General features: G+C 41.8%; 1 protein-coding gene across 1 annotated transcript in view; it reads right to left on the bottom strand.

The window, feature by feature from the left end:
* Nucleotides 1-27358, bottom strand: part of dlg2 (discs, large homolog 2) — a gene marked incomplete at its 5' end in the record, with an annotated part of 279475 nt that overhangs the window by 23509 nt on the left and 228608 nt on the right. The window contains 3 exons of the mRNA XM_084320420.1: nucleotides 7853-7955; nucleotides 13560-13716; nucleotides 20784-20939. Of these exons, the coding sequence (XP_084176546.1) occupies nucleotides 7853-7955; nucleotides 13560-13716; nucleotides 20784-20939 (416 nt within the window). The remainder of the gene's footprint in view (nucleotides 1-7852; nucleotides 7956-13559; nucleotides 13717-20783; nucleotides 20940-27358) is intronic.

Genomic DNA, 27358 nt, shown 5'->3' with positions numbered 1-27358 from the left:
CGAACGCCCCTATCGGCATACTGCAGTACTAGCCACCCCCCCCCATTATTTATTATTATTATTATTATTATTATTATTATTATTATTATTATTATTATTATTATTATTATTATTATTATTATTATTATTATTATTATTATTATTATTATTATTATTATTATTATTATTGTTATTATTATTATTATTGTTATTATTATTATTATTATTATTATTATTATTATTATTATTATTATTATTATTATTATTATTATTATTATTATTATTATTATTATTATTATTATTATTATTATTATTATTATTATTATTATTATTATTATTATTATTATTATTATTATTATTATTATTATTATTATTATTATTATTATTATTATTTTTCTTTAAAACAAGAATTTCCCCATACAGTATCTGTTGTCAAGAGCCAGAGGTGTGGTCAGGGAGAATCATGACCCTTAGGACATCCACATCATGACTCCTAAAGGCCATAGAGGACACCAGAACCTGAAAGCCCATTTCTCTTTTGACAAAACACACTTTCTTCCAGACAGCGCAGTACAGTACATGGCTTGGGAGGCTGATCTGTCACTTTGAGAACAGTGACGTATAAAGAGACATAACATGTTTTAGTCATGATAACAAGCCACAGTTTCACTGTTAAAAGGAGAACGTCATTGAAAAAATATAATACGAAATAAATAAAATAAATATGAAAATAAATACGAAAATAAAACTAAAACAAAGCTGATTTAGCAAGTGCATAATCTCACACATCTCAACAGTGCAGAAAGCAATTTTGTTTGAGTTACTGAAAGTGAATGAGTTTGAATTTGACCACCAAATGATCAATCAAGAGGGGCATTTATTCCATGTAGTGTTAAATACAGCTGAGTGAAATGGAAAAACAGCACGACTTGAAAATATTGAAAATATTTTTGAAATTAGTAAGTTGTTTTATATAGGATAACTAGTACAGTTATTTTAGGAATTAAAATCAAAGCAAAGCGAAGCACTGCAATGAATGAAAGATTATTGCAAAATTATTTCTAATAGAATGCATTTGAGAATCCGATCTACAATGGGTGAAATGCCCCTTAAATGTACAGCTTGTGTTGGGTAAAGGAGAGTCAGAAACACAGGAATATAGCATCCAATAGTCAGGAGACAAAGAAGTTTTTGTAATCTTAAACAGATATTGAGGTTTTTAAAAGCGCATTCATGAAAGACTACAGTATGTGCGTCATACGAGTCATTTGCAATTCCCAACATGTCCAAGAAGCTATGACTTCCATCCAATACCAGATGCTGAGTCCACAGTTCCACTGCGGTTACCCTCCCTAGGGATTATGGCTGACGGAAGCTAACAGAACTATAAGAATAATAAGTTGTCTGCAATCATACAACTGAGCTAAAAGGAAACTTTAAAAAATAATCTTCATTCCTTATCGTTTTTCTAATCCATCCCTCTTTAGAATCAGACTCACCTGTCTGCATGTTCACCCAGCGTCTGTCTCCTGCAGTCTTCTCTCTCTCTCTCTCTCTCTCTCTCTCTCTCTCTCTCTCTCTCTCTCTCTCTCTCTCTCTCTCTCTCTCTCTCTCTCTCTCTCTCTCTCTCTCTCTCTCCATCCTTCACATGCAGTGACACCATGGTGACTACTGCAGTGCTAAGCAGTTAAAGGAAAATGCCTCTCTCTCCCCATGACTTGGAGGAGGAAATGCATACAGTAGGTGTGAACAGTGACTACCGAGTCATTATTTACAAACCCATCACAGCTTTACTCTCTCATTGCTTTGTCCTAACAGCTCAGCCGTCTCAACTGTCAACTGTTCTCTACAACACATGTGATTTTTTTTAGAGGCAGATATTCCATATCCATGATATATTCTGGAGAACTGTCATCCTATTGTGTCCTCCTCCACAGTCAATGGTATTGTGGCGTTTACTGCCGTACTGCCAGAGAGGGGGAAAAGACTTCAAAGAGATCATCTCCTGTTTCACCAACGGCATCACAGAAGTTTTGATTCACTCATTTCTGGCATCACCTCTTCTGGCATCACCTCGGGCGACACCTCCTCTTATTATACTAGGAGTTACAAGAACAGGGTCAGCATGAACCTGTTTGAAAATGGCTTCCTTAGTGCTGGGAGACAAGCTGCGAGACAAGTACTGAAGCACATTTAACCATTTCACTACCACACTAACAAATGGTTTAACCCTTTCACTGCGACAATACAGAATATATTAACCCTTTCACTGCCATACGACAAAGGGTTACCCTTCTGTAGTGTGGTAGTGAAAGGGTTAAGGCTGTGGCCCATTCTCTTCACCTAATTATATTTTATGATATAACACACATGAGAAATAATATCCACCACACTGGGAGTTTATTTAAAAGCTGTTGAGTTTACAAGCCGGATGAAGTGCCAAGAACCGGGTTATGTGTCTAATTGCTCGTGTTAAGTATACTATTTAATTAATCACTGACTATCTCAGTTTATCTGTATGTTTAATGATGCAAAGCCTGCAAAACGAGTTCAGGCAGTCTCTTCATTCTATTACCATGCTATTACTACCATGCTGCTATGACACCTGCATTTCCCCAAGGGGATTAATGAAGGAACACTTGACCTGACTTGACCAGTGCCATACCATGTCTCATTCTCTGCTGTGTTGCTTACCTGCTGCCTCCACCCTGCTGCTTCATGCTGCTGCCTCCACCCTGCTGCTTCATGCTGCTGCCTCCACCCTGCTGCCTCCACCCTGCTGCTTCATGCTGCTGCCTCCACCCTGCTGCCTCCACCCTGCTGCTTCATGCTGCTGCCTCCACCCTGCTGCTTCATGCTGCTGCCTCCACCCTGCTGCTTCATGCTGCTGCCTCCACCCTGCTGCCTCCACCCTGCTGCCTCCACCCTGCTGCTTCATGCTGCTGCCTCCACCCTGCTGCCTCCACCCTGCTGCCTCCACCCTGCTGCTTCATGCTGCTGCCTCCACCCTGCTGCCTCAACCCTGCTGCCTCCACCCTGCTGCTTCATGCTGCTGCCTCCACCCTGCTGCTTCATGCTGCTGCCTCCACCCTGCTGCCTCCACCCTGCTGCCTCCACCCTGCTGCTTCATGCTGCTGCCTCCACCCTGCTGCCTCCACCCTGCTGCTTCATGCTGCTGCCTCCACCCTGCTGCTTCATGCTGCTGCCTCATGCTGCTGCCTCCACCCTGCTGCCTCCACCCTGCTGCTTCATGCTGCTGCCTCCGCTTCATGCTGCTGCCTCCACCCTGCTGCTTCATACTGCTGCCTCCACCCTGCTGCTTCATGCTGCTGCCTCCACCCTGCTGCTTCATGCTGCTGCCTCCACCCTGCTGCTTCATGCTGCTGCCTCCACCCTGCTGCTTCATGCTGCTGCCTCCACCCTGCTGCTTCATGCTGCTGCCTCATGCTGCTGCCTCCACCCTGCTGCCTCCACCCTGCTGCTTCATGCTGCTGCCTCCGCTTCATGCTGCTGCCTCCACCCTGCTGCTTCATACTGCTGCCTCCACCCTGCTGCTTCATGCTGCTGCCTCCACCCTGCTGCCTCCACCCTGCTGCCTCCACCCTGCTGCTTCATGCTGCTGCCTCCACCCTGCTGCTTCATGCTGCTGCCTCCACCCTGCTGCTTCATGCTGCTGCCTCCACCCTGCTGCCTCCACCCTGCTGCTTCATGCTGCTGCCTCCACCCTGCTGCTTCATGCTGCCTCCACCCTGCTGCTTCATGCTGCTGCCTCCACCCTGCTGCTTCATGCTGCCTCCACCCTGCTGCTTCATGCTGCTGCCTCCACCCTGCTGCTTCATGCTGCCTCCACCCTGCTGCTTCATACTGCTGCCTCCACCCTGCTGCTTCATACTGCTGCCTCCACCCTGCTGCTTCATACTGCTGCCTCCACCCTGCTGCTTCATACTGCTGCCTCCACCCTGCTGCTTCATGCTGCCTCCACCCTGCTGCTTCATACTGCTGCCTCCACCCTGCTGCTTCATGCTGCCTCCACCCTGCTGCTTCATACTGCTGCCTCCACCCTGCTGCTTCATACTGCTGCCTCCACCCTGCTGCTTCATGCTGCCTCCACCCTGCTGCTTCATACTGCTGCCTCCACCCTGCTGCTTCATGCTGCCTCCACCCTGCTGCTTCATGCTGCTGCCTCCACACTGCTGCTTCTGAATTTAATTGAACTTTGAATTGATTACAGAATAAAGTAAATTCCCTTCTGAACCAGAAGTTGGATTCATTCAATGCACCAGGACGCTTTGGCACATGATGAGTTAAGAGACATCATCACAGTGACACAGAAAGGTAATCATTTCTCTTGTTTCTGTGTAACCTTCTCTTTCCAACAGCTCCTCTCCTCGTCTCCATCCAAAAAAACAAAAGACAAAACAGCTTGAACATCACATTTTCTCAAATGCATTTTTTTCTTTGTTAAATGGGAGCAAGCAGAAGACTTTCTGATATTCAAACGTACGGCACGTCCAGGGGCTCGGGGTGATAGAAACACGAGGGGGTGAGGAGGGTGTTCAAAGTGCGTGCGGCCGTGTGCAGAGTGAATATTAGGGATACTTTGGGTTGGGAAGGACAGGGATCGTGGGTGGGGTGGGGTAGGGGGAGTGTTTGGTTGGGTCAAATGCCCAGTGAGCAGGGGTGAGCAGGGGTGAGCAGGCTGTCTGTGATTGCATACACTCAGTGCCAACCACTGCGGTGAATGATGCTAATGTTCAGAGCAGCCATTGGTGCCAACGGCACAAACCTGGTGCTGGAGACGGGGCCCGGCGCGGCGAGCACTGAGCAAGTTCTGATGGGCAAGAGAAGAGAGGAGTTGTTAGTCTCAGATGCTCCATGAGTTTTAATCAGACCGAAAACTAAATTAACAGAATTTACTTAGACAAGGAGAGATGCAAGTCTGATTTGATGAAAGGGAGTTCTGGCGTTAGAATCTATACATCTCCAGAAGATGTCAGTCATAACGGCGGACTTGGTCATCATTGAACATCATCGTGTTGTGAACTCTTTCCACTGACGTCTCCCACGTTCACTAAGTGTCTCTTTTAAAAAGGTACAACTAAGAGTTCTATTATTTCAAGCGAGGTCTGTGTAGAGACTCAACCATACACACACGCAATAAGCATGTCCTTTAATGGTCGAGTCTATACGGTCTAATGTGGACCTTTTACACTCAACCACTAAATTTGGTGCCTATTCCACAAAATGTGCGCATAGTTTGTGTCTATGCAGTCCTCACTTCAAACAATCAAAATGTTCGTGCATCTTAGTGCATGCTTAGTTAGTGCATATTTAAGTAGAGGTAACAATGTGACATATAAAAGTCTGATTCTAAGTTGCTATATATATATATATATCACAAGGAAGTACTCAACCTCGACTGTCTTGAACTACGAATGAGCACAACATTGTTGCATCCAAGTTGTATGTTTCTTCGTCTGAGGTGCTCACATGACAACGTAACTACTGCTCAAAAGAAAAGCCTTTTGTATTAAAATCTGGGTTTATGGCTCATAACGGCAAAGAACTGAAAACAGAAGAACCCAAATCCTAGCTACTATGGGGAAGACACAGTTTGAGTTTGAGTGCACCTTTGTGACAATGAGAAAACCTCAGACCACGAGTCACTGCTTCCTGCAGCCCTGGAGACACAATACTAATGCTGACCTTAATGAGACGTGGCAGGTCACCAATCAATACTAATGCTGACCTTAATGAGACATGGCAGGTCACCAATCAATACTAATGCTGACCTTAATGAGACATGGCAGGTCACCAATCAATACTAATGCTGACCTTAATGAGACGTGGCAGGTCACCAATCAATACTAATGCTGACCTTAATGAGATGTGGCAGGTCACAATACTAATGCTGACCTTAATGAGACGTGGCAGGTCACAATACTAATGCTGACCTTAATGAGATGTGGCAGGTCACAATACTAATGCTGACCTTAATGAGATGTGGCAGGTCACAATACTAATGCTGACCTTAATGAGATGTGGCAGGTCACAATACTAATGCTGACCTTAATGAGATGTGGCAGGTCACAATACTAATGCTGACCTTAATGAGACGTGGCAGGTCACAATACTAATGCTGACCTTAATGAGACGTGGCAGGTCACAATGCTAATGCTGACCTTAATGAGATATGGCAGGTCACAATACTAATGCTGACCTTAATGAGATGTGGCAGGTCACAATACTAATGCTGACCTTAATGAGACGTGGCAGGTCACAATACTAATGCTGACCTTAATGAGACGTGGCAGGTCACAATGCTAATGCTGACCTTAATGAGACATGGCAGGTCACCAGTCATGGCTGTCTGGTCTGCTACAGGCAATGCACTGGGTAGCCTGAGTAGCCTGAGGAGTCTGAGTTAGCATGACGACATTCCTGATGGATTATGAGTGTTTATTATGTTATAATACCTAAATCAACCTAAGACTTATATCTGGTGTCTGTTGTATTAGAGAATTCCATTATTATTCAGATTGGTATCATTTTAACAGGAAGTATAAAAAATTCATATAATAAATAATAATAAATCAATTAATAAATTAAATAAAAGCATTTCAGGAGTATGTGCTTGATTTAGGCTGCGGCCACATTGATCCGTCAATGAACAGATAGAAAATGTACGTAAGTACTGAAACAACAGCTCTGTGGATGGTAACGTAGCCTCAGTTCCAAAAGTTCACCCTCTATGAGCTTTTCTGTCCCATCAAAATAGACACAAATCTGATGGAGATGGACACAGTGTCAACCCTAACCAACTAACAGATACTCCTCATTGATAATGAATTAAAAACAGATGTAGACGGACAGACACAATGGATCGATGTCAAGCCGCAGCCTTAAATGCCACTGACTGACTCCTCTGCTATGGAAATCAATAGACGGGTTTCTCCGCAACATCATAACAAAGATGTGTTTTGCACAACCAGGGGTCAGACAGCTATGGTGAACATTGGACAAACAAGTAAGAAGATTTGCCATGCAGTAAATTGCACCAATCTATTTGTGGTCTGGAACAGATCAGGGGACGGGTAGCTGCTCATCATTGCAGAGATCTTAAATTATTATTAAAAAGCCAATTGACAAGAGTCTGAACGACAAAAGTTTCGAGTTGAAAGAAGTGTACATCTACTGCAATGCATTCCTCTTAAAGTAACACACTGCACCACACTTTCCAACATTATTTATGTATAACAAAATTGAAACAAATTAAACTAAATAAAAAACTAAAACAACCCTTCATTAGATCAGACTGCGCATGCAGCTACTACAGCAATAGTGGTTAACAACCCTCCATTAGTTCTGACTGTACAAGCAGCTACTACAGCAATAGTTGTCCCCCCATTAGTTCAGACTGTGCAAGCAGCTACTACAGCAATAGTTGTCCCCCCATTAGTTCAGACTGTGCAAGCAGCTACTACAGCAATAGTGGTTAACAACCCTCCATTAGTTCAGACTGTGCAAGCAGCTACTACAGCAATAGTTGTTAACAACCCTCCATTAGTTCTGACTGTGCAAGCAGCTACTACAGCAATAGTGGTTAACAAGGAGGGAACCTGGAAAGGACGATTCACTGAAAGTTCACCCTGTTTGTTTTCAGAAAAAGAGGTGGGAGGTGTATTTTGTTTTGTTTTTAACCTTAATACCTGGAGTTTAAATTACTTTTATTTCTGAAACATAGCTGCCGTTTGCTTATTATGTCAAGCTCAGGTTGGGATTCCTTTCCATTCTGTTCCCACCTTGGCCATACAACAAGACATTGTCACAGTGTTTATCCTGATTTGATTCGATTAATTTGATTGACACTCACCTTCCGGTCGGTACTGGGCAATGATGGTGACCATCTGTCCCGCCCCCTTCAGCGCCGCCGCTGCCTGTTCATGAGTGGCTCCTCGCAGGTCAATGCCGTTCACCTGTTCAGACAAAACCAAAAAAAGGATTGTTGGTATTTCTGCTTTATTGGACAGTATAATGGTGAAAAGTGACAGGAAAGATGTTGGAGAGATATATTAGGGAATGACCTGCAACGTAAAACAAAAACTGGAATTAAACCCACAGCGTTGCAAATGCACGGCATGTATATTAGGATGGCGAGACGTGATACTGTGCAGATTACTAAAGCACAATGTCGCCTGACACGTCCAACGCTCACGATGAAGGTACAGTGAGGAAGACGATGAGAGAGAAACATACGGGACATTGTCGGAGTTTAGTAGAAAGGTTTAGGCAGTCAGTCTTCATTTCACCAGTACGGTCCAATCAGCTGTCATACAGAGTCAAGACATGTGCTTAAATACTTGGTTTGGAGGATTTGGAAGAAAACAAGACAGTAAATCACACATGCATTGCACATGCCCTTGTACACACTCTTTCTCACACACATGCATGTGCACATACCATCCCCCACACTTTCCTTTCTTAATTAGTCACACATGTGGACACACGCTGAAGCGACAAGAATTTGGTAGAGTTGGTTAAAGCCTAAATTAATATCCTCATAACAAGGTAAGACTAAAATATCACCCTGTTAAAATATGTACAGTACTGTACCTGTTAGGTATATAAGCTGGCAGATGGCCAAAGACGTATAATTCATTTCCCCTGATGCACCAGTAATGTTTGGTAATAACAATTTTGTCTGGACATCTTTTATTCAAATCTCAACTCACTGAACCCAGTTTTAATTATATTTTGATTGTAATTTTTTCTTTAGATTTCTCCTACAAACATTTTCTTTTCTCTTGCAACATTTTATGCAAAGGATCAGACACTGGGTCCACTTATAAATTCTGTGGGCGGCATTACCTCAAGCAAAAAATAATTGGCCACTCCAACCCAGACACTTTGAAAGTCATGGCCATTGAGGTCATCCCAAATAATGCAAGGGAGGAGGGGGGGGGGGGTGGGGGGGGGGTGACAGACTCAAACGTTTCCTTCAACGGGAGACTGCTTCAATAGACACTCTCAGAGCTACTTCTTTTCCAGGTCTTAATGAGGAAATTGACTTATCCCCTTTTCTTTTCCCTGTGAGTTTTCACAACTGTGTTTGATGAGGAATACTGTGTTCTTGCCCTGTGCTGTGATGCTACGTCATTCTGATTAGTTCTGTGCACAGGTAGTGCTTTGACCTCCTTTTTGAGGGTCATTAACACAATGGGGACCAGCCACGAGTTAATACGTGTTTCGAATCCATGCGTTGTGGACCAGAGCCACGTATATAGCCGTGGCAAGTTGTTATTGTTTTATTCCATATTAATAACCGGATCAAGATCGCAACATGCAATACCGGCCAGATCCTCTTAGGGGCGCCATCGCTCCACTGCAGTATCATTGTGGGCGAATGGATTTCTTTTTTTTTACCCTCCAACAGAGTATCATATTACTCTAATCCCATTCGAATCGCAGATCTCACCATGGAATAAGATGATTTATCATCAACCAATGGACATATCGATCTACCAGATGCCGGTCGATAACGGGGAAATGCTGTAGGGTATCCCACGGGCTGACGGTAAGACCTTATTCACCTAAATTACAGCCGGATTAGACATTGTTGTGAGACGCAAGCATTCGATCAGTGAATGTGGCTACTTCCACGGACACTCGATTGGTAATCAATAATACTAATCGACGTTCCCCGCCGCCCCCCTTTCATCCATAGATGCTATGGGATAGTCCAGTACACAAGCAGTTTGTGTTATTTCATTAGAATATATACAACAGAAATGCCGTTGAATATAACGTTAGTAGCCTTTAGCTCTATAAGTAGCTTTCCAGAAAATATATGAGACGAAATCTGCGATAAAGCTTATATTCACGGCGCTATAAAATGACAACCTATTGATGGATTTTTTTTTCTTTAAGCCATTTTGAAGGGAGTCTTTATGAACTCAAGTGACAATGAGAATGGACAGATAGCAATACTATAAAGTATAGATATAGCTCTACAAAGACACATCGGTCAACAAACCTTGGTCCTCTAGTACCATATTAGACGGCGCCGAACGGTCGTCAAAGTGTTAATTATGTATTTTTTAGGCCTGTCCCCGACTAAGGATTTTTATAGTCGACTTTGATTGGCCAAAATAGTCGACGAATCGATCTAAATGAGCCCTAGTCGACTGCCAATCTCTCAGTCAAATGCAAAAAAAAAATATATATATATATACATATATATATATATATATATATAAAAAATGTATCATTCCATTTGGGCTGTGGGGGGTGCTTAATGTCTGATTGGGCTGTGGGGGGTGCTTAATGTCACAGCCCAATCAGACATTAAGCACCCCCCACAGCCCAAATGGAATGATAAAAAAAAGAAAAAAGAAATATATATATATATATATATATATATATATATATATATATATATATATATATATATATATTTTTGCATTCGACTGAGAGATTGGCAGTCGACTAGGGCTCCTTTCGATCGACTAGTCAGGGTCAGCCCTAGTATTTTTGTATTGTAGGGCACTTCAATTGTGTTATTTATCTCCATTAAGAGTGTTATCTACTTCCTTCCACTGATGTATATAATTGATAGACGTACTGAACCTACCGTATACTCTGTTGAACTATGGTTGTATGGTGACTCTTATCTCTTACCTCTTTGTCATCATATTTGTGGGTTCTTTACAGTATTTGTGTGATTTGAGGTCCAGCTTTTGTGTGTGTTATTTCACATGTGCTTTTCTAAGCGGCAGTACAGTACATACTGGTCCTTTTAACCTGTTAAGCCCTAGCCATATTTTCAGATAATTTGCCTAAAAGTACATACCCAAGTAAATGGAAGATTGCTCCACCTCTACAAGGGCCATTAGCATGTTATTGGTATCTAGGGACATCAGGGAATATATTCCCAGTGTCAGAACTATTGTGTCTGTTACTATGCTTGAGTAAATTGTAATGAACCAAAGGAGAATATCAATTATATTATTATTATAGTTCTTTTCATCTTTGACAGTGAATAACACCATGCTAACAAAGATCAAAAGCAAAAAGATGCCACTGAGCTCATTCAGCAACTTATTCAGAACAAGTATAGTAAAGATCTAAGCAAATTAACAAAGGGCAGATAATTTACAGTTTTTTTTGTAGATACAGTACTGAATTTTGCCATCCGGACACATGCAATATGAAATATGAATATAGAATATAAGACTTATAAATATTATGGTCAAGTGATACCTCTGTTAAAAGGCACATATCTCCTCTTTTCGACCGCAAATTAAATCTACTGTAAATACAGTTACCGGTACTTCCGGATAATGCCGACAGTTCTGCCATTTTTTACCAGATTGAGATACGTTTTTTTCCCTAGAAGTCCGCAGAAAGGTAAAGAAACAATATACGCTGTATTTTATGGCAATAACGTTGAGGTTTGTTCGACCCGTGAGATATAAACACAATATTCCAGTCAATGCTTGTAAGAAAAAAATTGTTTTCCTTCCTTTGTCGGCAGCTGGTGTGAGCTTGGTAGTGTAGTTTTATGAAATGTAGACATCCATCAAAAGCCCTGGGTCTCCTCTTTCTCTGGACTACAACGATTTTTGTTGTTCTCGCGTCTAAATCATCCGTTTTCCGGTGCAATGCGCAAATATTTGATATAAGGTCATATTTCACTAATAACACTGCTAAACAAACATAGTGCTGAAAATATGCACTTTGACTGCTGTTTTGATATGGTTAGGGTCTAACTCTTGGCTACATTTGAAAAAGAAACACAACATCACTTAATACAGACTGTATTTATTGATCTATTTGTGCAACGTTAAATACATCTCAGGCCGATCGGGCTTAAGGGGTACAGGTGCAAAGACACCCCAGTGAGTGTGAAAGCAATCCAAAGTGTTCCATTACATCATCACCGCAGACATCAAACACAACAACTGGTGAAAGTAATCAAACTCACTATAATTACATGACATCCACAGCCAATGAGCTTTGTTATGTCAGTAAGCCATTTTGGTAGGAAATGCATGATATGAATTGACTATGAATTGACCATATTCCCATGGTGGCCATTTTGCTCTGTCACGCTCAGGTCGGGTTCCATTCCACCCTGTTCCCACCTTGGGTGACACAAGGAGACACAATGTTACGCATGTTCGATGAGGATGGTGCCGGCAAGGAAGAAGAAAGTGTGTATGCCTAACCTGGTGCCTAATAGGAGGGGAAACGGAGAACAAGTTATTCTTAGACTTGAAAACCAGGTCAGTGCTAGAATGTTCATCAGGGTACCATTGGGGAGGAACGACTCCAGTGCTGGATGGACAGGCTGACTGATTCAACAACGATCCGTTGGCCATAGCATATCAAAGAGGCTATAATGAAATGAGACAATGTAATCTGTTGTACAATGTGGGGCGGCCCGTGCTATTAACATGAATTATGATTAGGGGGAGTGATCACTACCTCTGATGTACTGTCCACTGTTTATCAGTCCTGCTCTGTCATAAGAGATTATACATGACCCCCCCCCCCCCCCTGTTTGTTCCTTTGTTTTCAAGCACTCATAACTTAAATATTCAGGTCCAGTTTTGACCCAAGGATGAGTAATATTTACTCTAATTTCAAAGATGACAAAGTGTATCAATCGGACCTTCCAGTAGCAAAGCTGCTGTAATGTATTTTAAGAACCTTATTATTTGTAAACCTAATAACACAGAATGGTTTCAATTCAAATAGTTTCTTTAGAATCTAGAGTAATATATATTTGTCCATTCTTTACAGTGTTTCTGACGCAGTTTAACAAGTAACAGGCTTCCCTTTAAAACAGAACATGAAGGGCTGTGGTTTCTGGCTCTGGCGCAGGCGCAGGTGCGTATTGTCAGTTTGGTCGGGTGCAAGGCACATTCTTTCTGCTTTGCACCTGTTTGGTAATCGTGTTGCCTGCCTGAGCTGAGATGGTTGGGGAGGAGCAGGTGGGGATGTGTCCATACAGTGCAATGCTTATCATAGTGCAATGCTTTACAATGTACTGGAAGCAGCCAGAAGCTCCCTGGAACAGGCCAGGGTGGAGTGGTTTGGTACGTTTCTCTCGTCCCCAAGTGAACCCAAAGATTGCGGGAAAAACACTAAATGTTGAATTTATATACTGTAGGTCTATTCGATATACGGTAAGAAAATGGTAGAAAATGACCTCATTGCTTCACCTTTAGGTTAATAATTTACAAGCCACTCCTTTAGAGGACGAAGTTAAAAAAAACACAGAAAACTAAAAAAAAAAATTTAGGATGAAGGACTGGAAGAACTAGTTGTTTATTTATAGAAAGGAAACCACAGCAATGATGCTTTAGGGAAAACTACGAGGCCTGAATAAGAACGCTGTGGCCTGGAGCTAGCTACTGGCTACTTTACACTGTCCATTTAATGCATGCTTTATATACAATTGAGCATTTAAACCTAAGGTTAGGATGCATGACTTATGGGACAAAAATCCCACGAAATGTCTTCTAAAAAGCTCTCTATACAGGTGTGTGTCATGCAAAGATACCAATAAGACTAACCGATAAGATCTGGTCTCCTCTCCGCAGCTCCCCGCTCAGATCGGCGGGCCCTCCCGCGAGGATGAAGGAGACAAAGATCCCCTCGCCATCCTCGCCGCCTACGATGTTGAAGCCCAGGCCCGTAGAGCCCTTGTGGAGAACGATCTTCCTGGGCTCCCTGTACAGATAGTTGAGATAACACATCAGCTCAGGGGGGTCGCTGGGGCCCAGCATCTTTGCTGCTGCTTGGAGAAGAAGGTACAGAACGAGGTGAACAATACAGACACGCGCTGCACACAAGCCTCTGTGTTGCTCGGCGCAGGCAGAGCACAGAGATGGCTGGAGGCCACAGGGGGGATTGTGTTCTACTTAGGATCACTTGTCCCAATTCTCATGGAAAAGGAGCCTTGTCTCACACACACACACACACACACACACACACACACACACACACACACACACACACACACACACACACACACACACACACACACACACACACACACACACACACACACACACACACACACACACACACACACACACACACACACACACACACACACACACACAGTGAGAGGTATGGAATGTGTGTGCTTGTATATGTATGCATTTGAACACAGCGACGGAGACACACATACACACTGCCACCAGCTCCCACCGGACAGAACGCAGACACAATGTAGACGACTGTGCTACTTGTTCTGTTCATCTCAACGATTACAAGTGCATTGCCATCATTCTCACCAGGAAGCATTTCAATGATTACAGTACACTACCCCATACAGTACACTACCCCATACAGTACATTACCCCATACAGAACACTACCCCATACAGAACATTACCCTGTACAGTACACTACCCCATACAGTACACTACCCCATACAGTACACTACCCCATACAGTACACTACCCCATACAGAACACTACCCCATACAGTACACTACCCCATACAGAACACTACCCCATACAGTACACTACCCCATACAGAACACTACCCCATACAGTACACTACCCCATACAGAACACTACCCCATACAATACATTACCCTGTACAGTACACTATCCTACAGTATACAGTACACTACCCTATATAGTACACTAACCCTGTACAGCACATTACCCTTCCCACAAAGAACCTAAGTACATGACAATATATAAGCCTACACATTTTATGATAAATCATTTGTAACATCACAGCAATGAAGAAAACATGGGCTAATATATACTCATATAATTAAGCAGTAACACACGAGAGGGAGAGCTATTTATAGATGCTGGCAGTGCTGTGATGCGGTCGCAGGCACAGGGCTGAGAGCAGAGTGCTCTACATCACAGCACTGCCAACATCACAGTGTATGACCTTGAGTGGATTATTGCTTTTATACCACAGTTTCATCAACAATGCATTACAGTAATAACAAGTAACAAGTGTAGCAGTAAACAAAAGGCGTGGCTAGGTTATGGGTACAATATCAGGAGATTTTCAATCACAATGCGAGATCTGAACTAACTAGTATAATAAGGAGTAATGTAAATTGTGAAAATAAGTCTACAATAGACATCTCAAAATGAAGGGGGATGTTGTGGGGGGACAAGCACTTTTGTTCTACTGTAGCCTACAGTAGGCATTAGACTGCCATCTGCTGGTAAACATGTGAACTGCAGGTATATGGTGATGGCTCCATCATCATCAGCCCCTGCAGGTGATAGATATCCAAAGAGGGGGCGTGTACCCCAATGTGTTGTGACTGGACGAGAAGTGGTCATGTAGCCTACATGTGTCTCAATCAGCCAGTGATCAGAAGATCTCTTGACACATAGATATACTTTTGCACAGCAGAGGGAGTTACTGAAGGCTCACTGCTGCTTCCCAACACCCAGGAAACAGACCACTTATCTCTCTGCAAGGGCTGCTGTTGGACACGCTCATGTCACCACCCATACAACCATAAGACAATGAAGGAGAGGAAAGCATAGAGTATCATATAAGAGAAACTAAAATGTAACCAGAGGTCAGAGAGAATGAGGGCTGTAGGTCTGTAGGGAGCACTATAATAAGCAATTTAACTAAAAAACGCTTTTCTGACTATCTATTTTGAGCTAGAGTCATATGATAATTGTTTTATATAAGGAACAACATTGTAAATGGGACCTGTAACGTCTGCCACCGATGGATGTTTTTCCATCTTAGAAATGTATAAATCCTTGAAGAATTTGGCTTAGAAGCAACTATTGGTCCAAAGTTCACCTATAACTGGTACATAAAAGAGGGATCTTTCCCATGTTTGACAAATGAAACTTCAATAAAAATATGGCTTAATGTGTACTGTATATAATGTAAAGTGCAAAGTAGAAGGAATAAAAAAAATAATAATAATAAATAATAATAATTAAAAGAATCCAGATCATTGTCTTTCTTCAACTAATCACAATCCAGGGCAGCATTCATAACTTGGCCAAGATACAACGGGCAGGTTGTGGGTTTGGCGAAAGGATGTGAGATGGATACCAACAACAATTTTTTTTTATCTGTCACATACTCCTCGTATCATAGGCTCAGATAATTTCAGATTCAATTATATTCTTTTCAATACAGTTAATTACTATGTAAACAAAACCACTAGCAGGTGGTGGGTGTTTCAACAGAAGGCTTTATACCACAGTTACAGATTGTGCCTAAAATACAGTGTTCACTGGCCTGCCCCTTAAGAGAGGAAGAGAAGAGGGGAGAGAGTATGGAACGCTCCCAAACTACTCTGTTTACCCCACAACACTCACAGGAAAGGTCTAGCATGTCAGAATGCTCTGCCTTTGTGATTCAGTTTCAATGGTTAAGTACAGTAAGCTAAGGGTTCATGGGGAACACCACCCATTAATTTTTTTTTTTTTATATATGTTCTTCCTGTACCACAGGACAGTTCAGTCAGTATGTTCTTCCTGTGCCCCAGGACAGTTCAGTCAGTATGTTCTTCCTGTGCCACAGGACAGTTCAGTCAGTATGTTCTTCCTGTGCCACAGGACAGTTCAGTCTGTATGTTCTTCCTTAACACATTCCCTGCCACGCACTTTGAGCATCTTATACCATTCTCTGCCAGCACTGTAAGTCTATGGAGATGTTCACCTTCTTTGCAGGGCTATAACTTTTTAAATTGTATTGCTAAATTGACATTACTATGGCCCATTCAACATCGATTATCTATCGTTCAGGATGTAGGAACGTTTTACTTTTTCATTCACACATTCATACGAAAATACCGTCTAGAATATAAATATGTTTTTATCGTTTTCTGCAGTAATTCCTAGAACGTGAGATATATGCATAAACGCATATATAGATTATCAAATGCTGTTTGTTGCCGATCCACACTATATAAAAAATTTCAACTGTACATGATCCTAAACGTTATGACTGATCATGCGCGGATGAACAGAGGGGGGGGGGGTCGTTTATAATTCCGTGATCGTCGTTAAATGCTTTATGTAGTATGGGTGATATATTGATCAAAGCAGTTTGCATGGATAATAATAAACAAACAGGCTGAAAGTAACGTCAGCGTCCTCTTACCGTTGGGCGATGAGACTGGAGCAAAAAGATCCCACTTATTTGACGGCAATCGAGTCGATCCATTTCCCGTTTGTATAATAATAATACACGCCCAAATCATGTTGATTATTGAGTTATGGCAGCGATCCATATCCACGGTGTGTGGCTAGAGTCCCGCAACAATATGCGAGTGCCGGACGCATTTTGGAGACGCACCGAGGTCGACTCGGCCATTTCCGGTTTGGCAACTCGCCGATCATCCACCAGGGGGCAGTATTGAAGCGTTGCAGAGTTGTGCCGAGTCCCACTGCATCAGACCAGGCTCCATGAGGGAAATATGAATAACATGGCGAAAAATTGAAATATTATCTCAATAATGTCGTACGCCGTGGAATGGCAGAATTAGCATGAACTTGAAACACGTCGTACAATGGTATTGGCGCAGGATGTGTTAAAGAGCACCTACGGGAGGCTGCAATTCGGAACTGGCCACCGTAAATGTCCACCCCCCCTCCTAATAGACAGTCTCCTCCCCACCGTATGTATATATTTTCTCCCACCCACCCCCTCCTAATGTACAGTCTATGTATATATTTTATTTTCTGTTAGGATCTCTGGGTAACAGTACTGTATATTTGCATATCATATATGTCACAAATGTAACAGTACTATATACCTGTATGTCATGTATGTCCCTATGCCATAAATGTCATGATGTCATGTATGTTGTGTATGTCATAAATGTCACTATGAATTGAAAATGGGGGACCCTGATGTAAACAAGACAAACATCTTTCTCTGGTCTGCATACCCTTAACAATTGTGTGTATTGAGCCGTACTGTATTGTACCCATTCATTCATTCATTCATTCATTCATTCATTCATTCATTCATTCATTCATTCATTCATTCATTCATTCATTCATTCATTCATTCATTCATACCCCAGGACAGTTCAGTCAGTATGGTCTTTCTGTGCCCCAGGACAGTTCAGTCAGTATGTTCTTCCTGTGCCCCAGGACAGTTCAGTAGGTATGTTCTTCCTGTGCCCCAGGACAGTTCAGTAGGTATGTTCTCCCTGTGCCCCAGGACAGTTCAGTCAGTATTTGTGAACACATACTACTCTCTCCTAAAGCTAGAAATCAGAGAGAGAACCCTCCATAGACAATGACTGTATGAAGCTATTACATGATTGAGCTCATACACCCAAATGCGGTTTCAATTCTGGTTCAGACCTTCTAGCAATGCTAGACTATAAAGCTAATTTGGGTGTAAGATAACGTTAAGAGCCCCATTCATTGTCTATTGTCTGCTCAAGTTTGCTTTTGCAACATCCTAAATCTTACATACCAGAACACTATATTATCATCACATGGGTGATCTCACTCAATTCTAGAGGTTTAAATGCAGTACCATTGGCATCGCAAGTGACACATGATTAAACCTAATTTGGTTAAAGCTACATTTAACTACATTGAACTGTTATGAACTCCTGAACAAAGTAATAGCAGTAATGTTGGCATGAGGGATTGCCAGGGATATTTTAGTGAACTAAAACTAATACTAGGCATGCACACACATATTAGTAAACAATACAAACAAAAAAAATTGGCAAGCTATATCAAGGCAAAACACCTGCAAATGTCCTGCAATTTGCAATTAGAACATAGATAGTATCAATGAGTATCAATGACAATATGACAGTATCTGCAACACCTGGCTGTATAAACCATCCATCTATCCAGTATATCTATACATATATGTATATTTTCTGAAAGTATACTTTGTATACTTTTTATGTTTATGTTTTAAGTTATGTTAAATAAAAACCACTTACGTTGTAATTAAGAAGTGCTTAAAAATATACTATACATTTTGGTTACCTTTGCTTACCAAAATAGTACACTTTTAGTAAGTTCACTAAAGTACAACTTATGTTTGGTAAACATCAGTTAAGTGTATTTAGTTTACACTTACACAGCATATGAATGATCATACTAAACATGTGCTTTGAATTAGTACATGAAAGCACATACAAAGCACCAAAAATACATTGCAAGTATACTCTCAAGTACATATGGGTAAAATATTAAGGTTATTGACTTGGGCATGCAATCTGTGATTAGGATTACTATATACACACTAAACAGTAACACATGCACACACATGAGAAGCAGAGGATATTAGACGGCATATCAGATGTATAATATTAAGCACAAATACACCACATATATTCACAACACGTCCAACACGTCCAGGACATTAATAGCAAAAAATCTATGTAGTCTGTTGAGTGGAAAATTAACCCTGGTCAAAAGATGCAACAGACAGGAACTTCAATTAATCGCCACAAATGCTAACAGCTGGTTCTTTGTCAAGCTCCTCCTCCCAGCACTAAGCCACGGCATCTGCTACAGTACAGTAACCCTGTCTAATGAACTTCAAACTCCATACAAACTACTCACCATTATGCAGGTAGCTTAAAGGAACATGCCAACATTATGTGAAATTATGCTCACCCTCTTCTCCAGGGTCAGACAGGAAGTTAGATGCCAATTTCCTCTGTGCGTTCAGTAGAAAGCTATCCAGCTGCATGCTAGCCTAGCTCAGCACAATGAATGGAAGCAGATGAGAAGCTTAACATGTAAAAAGAGTTGTTAGTTGGCCAGTGCCTAGGCTAACTGCTTCTCATCCACTTCCATTCATTGTGCTAAGCAAGGCTAGCATGCAGCCGGATAGCTTTCTACTGAATTCACAGAGAGGAAATTGGTATCTATCTTATTGTCTGACTCTAGAAAGATTCAAACCTTCTCTCATAGAATTTATTAATCCAGAGAATGGTGATTATCCAATGATGGTTGGTAGATTGTAATGCCTTACAACTGGGGTGCTCAAGGAGGATAATTGTTAGGTGACACGTTTTTGTTATTCATAATGCAAGATCAAATCTCCCCACTTCATGACTATGTTTTGGATGAATTGGTGAATTGATCTGAAGTCAAGATCTTGAATGAAGACTAATTAATCAGATCTATGCCTACATTAATAAATAATGTTGCCATAAAACCCCTTTTTACGATACCCAAATATTATGATACCTAAATATTTTTTATACCTAAATATTTTTTTATGATACCTAAATATTTTTTTTACAATACCCAAATCTACCCACTTGGGATCCATGACGGTTTGAATCTTCAGTAATCTGCCTACTTATTGAGCAGCCTACTGTATGTGTTTCAAGTAGGAGGACGGTAGCATTTCTAGCTTTTGTGCTGGAATGGAACACCTGGATTGAGATTGAGAACCAGACAAAATCAGTATTAGCGGCGATCAGTTCCAATTCCCGCTGCTTCTCGGCCGGAGCCGTCTTTTCACACAAATGCCGGCCTTTTGCGATAACCGGCATCTTGCGTGTACGGCGAGAGTCGAAGCTGGATTAAAACCTACGAAGCTACTGAATCCCAACCCTGCGGGGAGCGAGAGGGAAGGCGGGGCATGCAGGCGTGGAGAGCACCACTTATAGGGCGCTCTGGGGGGGAAGCCTGAGTGAGCGAGGAGAAGTAGACACTAAAATGTAATGTAATATCATGCCATGCAGTATACGGTAAGAGCGGAGGTCGTGGAATGGGTGGGGGGCGGAGGTGGGGGGGCGGAGGTGGTGGGATGGGTGGGTGGGTGGGTGGTGGTCAGTACCTGGTGATGTCCGAGTCGGGGAACAGGCCTAAGTGATAGGTTGGGAAGGGAACGGAGTGGAGCAGGCTTTTGTCGCACTCTACTGGGGAATAGTGTCGGGGAGAGGGTGCTTTTTCACATAGTTTGTTCACAGTGCTGTACACTGGTTCGGGAGGCCTACAAGTGGGTGAGAGACAAGAGTGGAGAGGTTAGCGGTGCCCAGAGGAGGAGGGGGAGAGGAGGGGGGAGAGAGAGAGAGAGAGAGAGAGAGAGAGAGAGAGAGAGAGAGAGAGAGAGAGAGAGAGAGAGAGAGAGAGAGAGAGAGAGAGAGAGACCACGACGTAGAAAGCAAGGGAGATACAGAAAAGCTGATGATCAGACTGGAAGGAACGAAGAAAAAGAAAGAAAGAAAGAAAGAAAGAAAGAAAGAAAGAAAGAAAGAAAGAAAAGCAACTAGTAGGGCGAGACAACATGTTGATATTTATTGTTGTTGTGTTTTGGTGAATTGATAACACAATTGTTAAAAAATTTATGAGAGGAAATAAGTAACATTTCTCATGAAATTACAGTATGTCTGAAATATTTGAGAATGTCAGTTGAAAATTGGGGAAACTACTTTAAAATTGTTAGCTACTACTGCTAGACAAGTAGTTCAACTATATCTATACCCAAAACTAAAGCTACAATAATTTCCAAAAGTAGTTAAACTACATCACAGGGAATTATCACCACCGAGTCTGGAATATACATCATTGTTGTTACACGGAAGTACAACTGAACTGGCACTGAGTCCTGAGTCCGCCTGAGGATGTGTTTTTAACTCAATGGCCGCCAAAGACGAGTTGACTCGTTATAGCCCGCCAATCGAATTCTGCCAACAACGAGTATATTCGTTATTTCTTTCATTCGCTATTTCCATTCATAAACATGCAGGCAGCTTGTGTTATCATTGGGGATGGGTCTGAGATCGCAAAAGTCCAATACCGCCGCCTAACGCCTTGCGGCCGCTATTGCACTCCATTTGAAACGATGTGGCTTGGTGTCTGGGCCATAGCTGTCAACCCTACCGTTTTTCCCGGGATTCTCCTGTTTTTTTAACCTTCTTCACGCCCTGTTCACGGTTCACGAATTGGCACGTATTTTGTACTTATTAATTTTTACACTGGCAGCAGTGTAAAGTATGCCGAGCTGATTTCAATGTCTTCTCACACGGTGGAAAACAGGACGTCAGCGAATATTATGTGTTTAGAATATGTTGCGACGGTCGGATTGTTATTAAAAACGGAGGGATACTAGCTATGATGTGTAGGAGTTGGCGAATATGAATTGATTCCTTTAAAAACGAAGATAAATGTCATATTTACGCTGTTTAAAACGGGATGGCGGACGAAAAATCTTCGGCTTTGGCTTAACGTGTGACGTTAGATTCAATTTACGTGCGGGGAAGTGGTTTACGTAAGGATTAATGACATGAACTAAGGTTGGGTGAGAGGTGTGAATGTAACTGTGAAAGCAGATTTAAAAAAAATCAAGCTGGTTTGGCATATAATGAGGAAGGTTGCCGATAAGAATGAACGTTTTTTACTTCCTGTTTTGGATCACTGGGGTGTTTGGTTGAATATCGACGTCTCTCATTGGTCTGTGTGCCTGGTATGACTGAACAATGTGACCTCCCATTGGCTTAGATGAATGAATGACGTCAGCAGAATAGTGACGTGCTGCACTGGTTTGCGTGAAAGCAAGTCAGATAAAGTTTGGATGAATGTTTTGTGACTGTTGATATGAATGAAGAAATATGTTTATCTCTCGTGGTATGTGAAGAATGATTGTTTACAGTTAAGATGTGATGTGAGTGTCTGGATGTGGAAAAGTGCAATAGATGTATAAATGAGGGAATTCCGTTTTCACCACAAGGTGGGAGCAAATCAATTACAATGGCTTGTTTTTAGCAGAGAAGGACTTCTTCCCCCATTTTCAATTCATCATAACATTTACAGTAAAACCAAATACATTTACAGATTACAACATTTATTTAATGGTTAATATTTTGATAAAAGGTAATTTACTGTATTTTTATAGCATTTACACTTAAAGTAGGAACACAAAAGTAATCTGTAAAATAATACAGTGCATTTCCTGTGAAAAAAAGATTTACAGTTTACCCTTAAACGAATGGCTGGGTACATACAGGTTTTGACCAGCAGATGGCAAGCAGCGAGGCAGCTCCATTGGGAGGGGGCGGGGCCGAGTTGGAGGGGGCGGGGCCGAGGGGGCGGGCCGGGGAAGGGGCGGGGCTAACATGTACACGCTTTGTCTCCTCCCTATGTTGACAGCTATGGTCTGGGCCGAGCTGCGGCGTGGGGGCGGGGTCTAAACACTCTGGCAGGGCAAGCGGTTCTAACAGATGCATCGACGAGGGTCTCGACCCCCGGATCATGTTCACGGCTGGATTACGTTGGAAACATGGTCGACATCAGTGCTTGGAATGGCGATCAGATAATTGGAATATTCTTTTGGGACAGATCCTGGTCAAGGTAAGGACTAAATGGTATCAATATTGCATTGATCCAAAAATTCCTTCATGCGATCGGGAGCGTGTGTGTGTGGTGTGTGTGTGTAACGTATCCCGTTGGTAGCGATCAAAGCACAGAGGGGCGCCCCCCCCCCCCTCCTTTCATGCATGCATGATGAAACATAATACCGATAATATAGCGTTGATTTCTGATTGATTGTTGATACAAACGAGGAATGGCAACGTGTTCAGTGAATTGCACTAAAACGCTGTTTAGCAGCGTTTCCTGGGATTACACAGAATTACCATAAAACTATACTCATATTCACCACGGTATAAAACGGGAATGTATTGATGAAAAAAGTATCTGTTTTTTGCAACTTGACCGGAAGAAACTCAATGACAATCGACTATATCATTAGATCCATAGCTATAATATTTAATATAGTTTCAGCACTACAAACACGGCTGTACCCCCATTTCATTACAGCGCTGGCACAAACGGCCATACGCCCACAGCGATCTCTGGCGTCCAATGAGTTAAGGAGAGGATAGGGAGCAATTAAGGTGGAATCAAACAAATTATAGATTTCTAGGGAAATAAGTCAGTTGTTTGAAAAAGCTACAGAGATTTGAATGTAGTTAAATTACCACAGACTATGGCAAAATGTAGTTAAACTAGTAATCGAACCACATGTAGTTAAAGGTGGTATAGATAACATTCAGCCACTAGATGTCGCACTAGAGCACCAGCATGTTTATCCAATCAGGTGCATTCCATGTGGGGAAATAGGGAGAGGATACATGCACGCAAAGTTTTTTTTACATGATACCTTAATCAATATTTGTTTTGGGGGGAGGGGGGTCAATACTTCTATTCCAAATCTTTCTAAAAGCTCTGTGTATGTATGTATTATAATTTCTTATTATAATTTTTTAATGATTTTAATGATTACATATTTATTAGGGATGTTAGATATTGGCTTTTTTACCGATATCCGATATACCAATATTGTCCAACTCTTAATTTCCGATACCGATATCAACCGATACCGATATATGCAGGGTTTCCCCCCCCAAAAACACAACATTATGCATACTTTGCACAATAAATAAAATAAGAATTTGTTCTTACTTGCTTGCCTGGGTAAATAAAGGTTAAATAAATGTTAAAAAAAATGTTATAATTTTTTTTAAACAGATACCGATAATTTCCGATATTACATTTTAATGCCAATATCGGCCGATAATATCGGTAGGCCGATAATATCGGACATCCCTAATATTTATCTATAGCACCTTTAATTACTCCCCACCACTGCATATGATATTGAAAAAGTAATGTTTGTTGCCATGTTGCCCAGCTCTAGTCACTAAATGAGAGAGGAGGAAGACACACAGCTACAGTATAGTAGAGAGGAAGGGGTTGAGCTAGAGGTGCACACAGTGTACAGAGTGAAGGTGAGTCAGTCAGATGGGAGACACACTTCACAGATGAAAGACATAGAACAGGAAAGGGAGTGCGAGGTACAGAGGGAGAGAAGGTCAGGGCGAGTGGTGGCATTATCTTTCATTAGGAATGAAGTTAAAGGGGCAAAAAAAAACAAAAAAACAATGCCAACACATAATCTCACATACCTCCAAAAAAAGCAGTTTTGAGAGTAAATTATTTTGAATATGGGCCACCAGTGATGTCAGCAGGGACATTGCTCTATAAAATGATGTAGATGAAACAAATAGCAACACTGTGTCTTATATCATTTCATTGAGCTCTAATTAACACAACACCAGGATTCAATGTCCCTAATGACATCACTGGTGGCCATATTCAAAATAATTTACTCTCAATAACTGTCAAACTAAATTAATTACGTTTTTGGATGTGTGTGAGATCATGTGCTAAATAAATCAGCATTGTTTTTGGGGAAGTGCCTCTTTAAGTACAGTACTCTGACTTATTCTTAATTTCTTTTTGGAAGAACAAGGGAAACTCTTCATACCTCTGATCAATTTGTTTTCATGTTGCGACTCCAAGGACGCTGGTGCATTCCCCCATTAACCCTTTCACTACCACACTACAGGTTAACCCTTTCACTACCACACTACAGACGGTTACCCGTCTGTAGTGTGGTAGTGAAAGGGTTAACCTTCTGTAGTGTGGTTGTGAAAGGGTTAACCCTTTGTTGTGTGGCAGTGAAAGGGTTAACCTGCTGTATTGTCGCAGTGAACGGGTTAAGCCTTTGGTAGTGTGGTAGTGAAAGGGTTAAATACAGCATGTTTGCACAATGTTAAAGGACAATACCAACATCTCAGTACAGCAACTATTCTCCTATTTCAACCTGTATAAATCAGGCATAACCATCATTCTGATATTATCAACATGGGATATGAATCACACTCACTACATTGTTGATGATGTTATGATTGTGATGGTCACCTCTAAACTGAAAGGGAAATATGAAGGATGGATAGAGCAACCCTGCTGTATGTTCTCGCTGATGGTTGTTCAGGCATACACGACTAAACCAAAGTGACTCAGTTGTGACTTTGAGTTCGGCGTAAAATAAGTGACCGTACAATGTTCATAACTTTGTGATCTGGGGATGAGATGGTGATCATGCGTGGCTACTGTACATGACTGACCGCTGGAGATGTCTCACCTCAACTGGAAGTGCTGGGAATCGAACCTGTGACCCTCCCCATCATCTATCGAGGGATTTCTAATTGGAGGTAGATTACACAGAGTTATGTTTCAGTGACGTCATTACTGACTTCATCACATGACATCGACGAGGTTAAGATACTGTATTCTACTTCATAGAAGAAACCCACTGCATGCTGGAGTCTTGTTTTTATTTCAGTGTTTCTTTCATGCATTAATGCATTAGGCTAAATAGAATAGGAAGGAAGAAAGACAGAAAGAAAGACAGAGAGAATGAATGAAAGAAAGGAAGGTATTGTCATAGTTAAAGGCATGCTACAGAGAACGGAACAAAACAACACACAGAAGGAATAGGTTGAACAGAAAAAAAGAAAGAAAAAAAAGCCACATCCTTTGTGAGGTAACTCATGTGATATTAATGTAATCAGCCATCATGTAACAGCTACACAGAGAGAACTACAATTTACACCTTTAGTTGAGGGATGGATGTGCCTATTCCCATTGCGCTGAGTGTGAAACAACTTGTATTCAAATGTGTTAATTGGGACTTGTGATACATTATGCACATTTACAACTAAGTAGATTGTGTGTGTGTGTGTTTTTCACACACACACACACACACACACACACACACACACACACACACACACACACACACACACACACACACACACACACACACACACACACACACACACACACACACACACACGCACACGCACATGCACACTAGTGTTGCATGGACTAGTGATGTCACCGTTTGGCCTGTCCTGAACATAATGCACCATGGCGTCAACAACACCCCACCCCTCCCTTTCTCCTCCTCCTCCCTCTCTCTCTCTCTGACTGCCTGCAATGTGTTTATACCCAGCAATAACATGCGCACATCTTACTCTGATTGATTCCCACTACTATTTTACAGCTGCACTCAAATCACAAATCTGATCACTCGTCTCAGATCATTTTCCTGCACAGACACACTGCACATGTTATTGGGGTCATTCCACTCACAAATCAGATGACCCAAAATGTCACATCGTGACAAGCCGACTTCATGTACACCTTTTGTATACATCTCAGTGACTGCCGGTTTTAAGAAGTAGGAAAATATATCTTTTATCAAAACTTGCAACGGTAACAGTGACACTATTCTTGGGAGGAGGATTGTGCTGCTGTCCTGCATGCGAGGGAGAGAGGGAGCTTGTTGTTGTTCCAGCAGGTTATTAGGAGTCTTATAACAGGGTCCATCATACAAAACACAGCAGAGTAATTTTTTTCTCCTTTCTATCAGTGACAGATCCAACGCACACACACTGTTAAAGAAGGTCAATAGACTACCATGACAACGTGGCCCATCAACCGCCTTTCTTAACAAAGCTATATATTGCAACATGAACAAAAGCCATTTGTATCATCTTTAGA

This window comes from Notolepis coatsorum (assembly GCF_963971535.1).
Source record: "Notolepis coatsorum genome assembly, chromosome: 8".
NCBI lineage: Eukaryota > Metazoa > Chordata > Actinopteri > Aulopiformes > Paralepididae > Notolepis > Notolepis coatsorum.
This window is presented reverse-complemented; position numbering and strand designations above follow the sequence as displayed.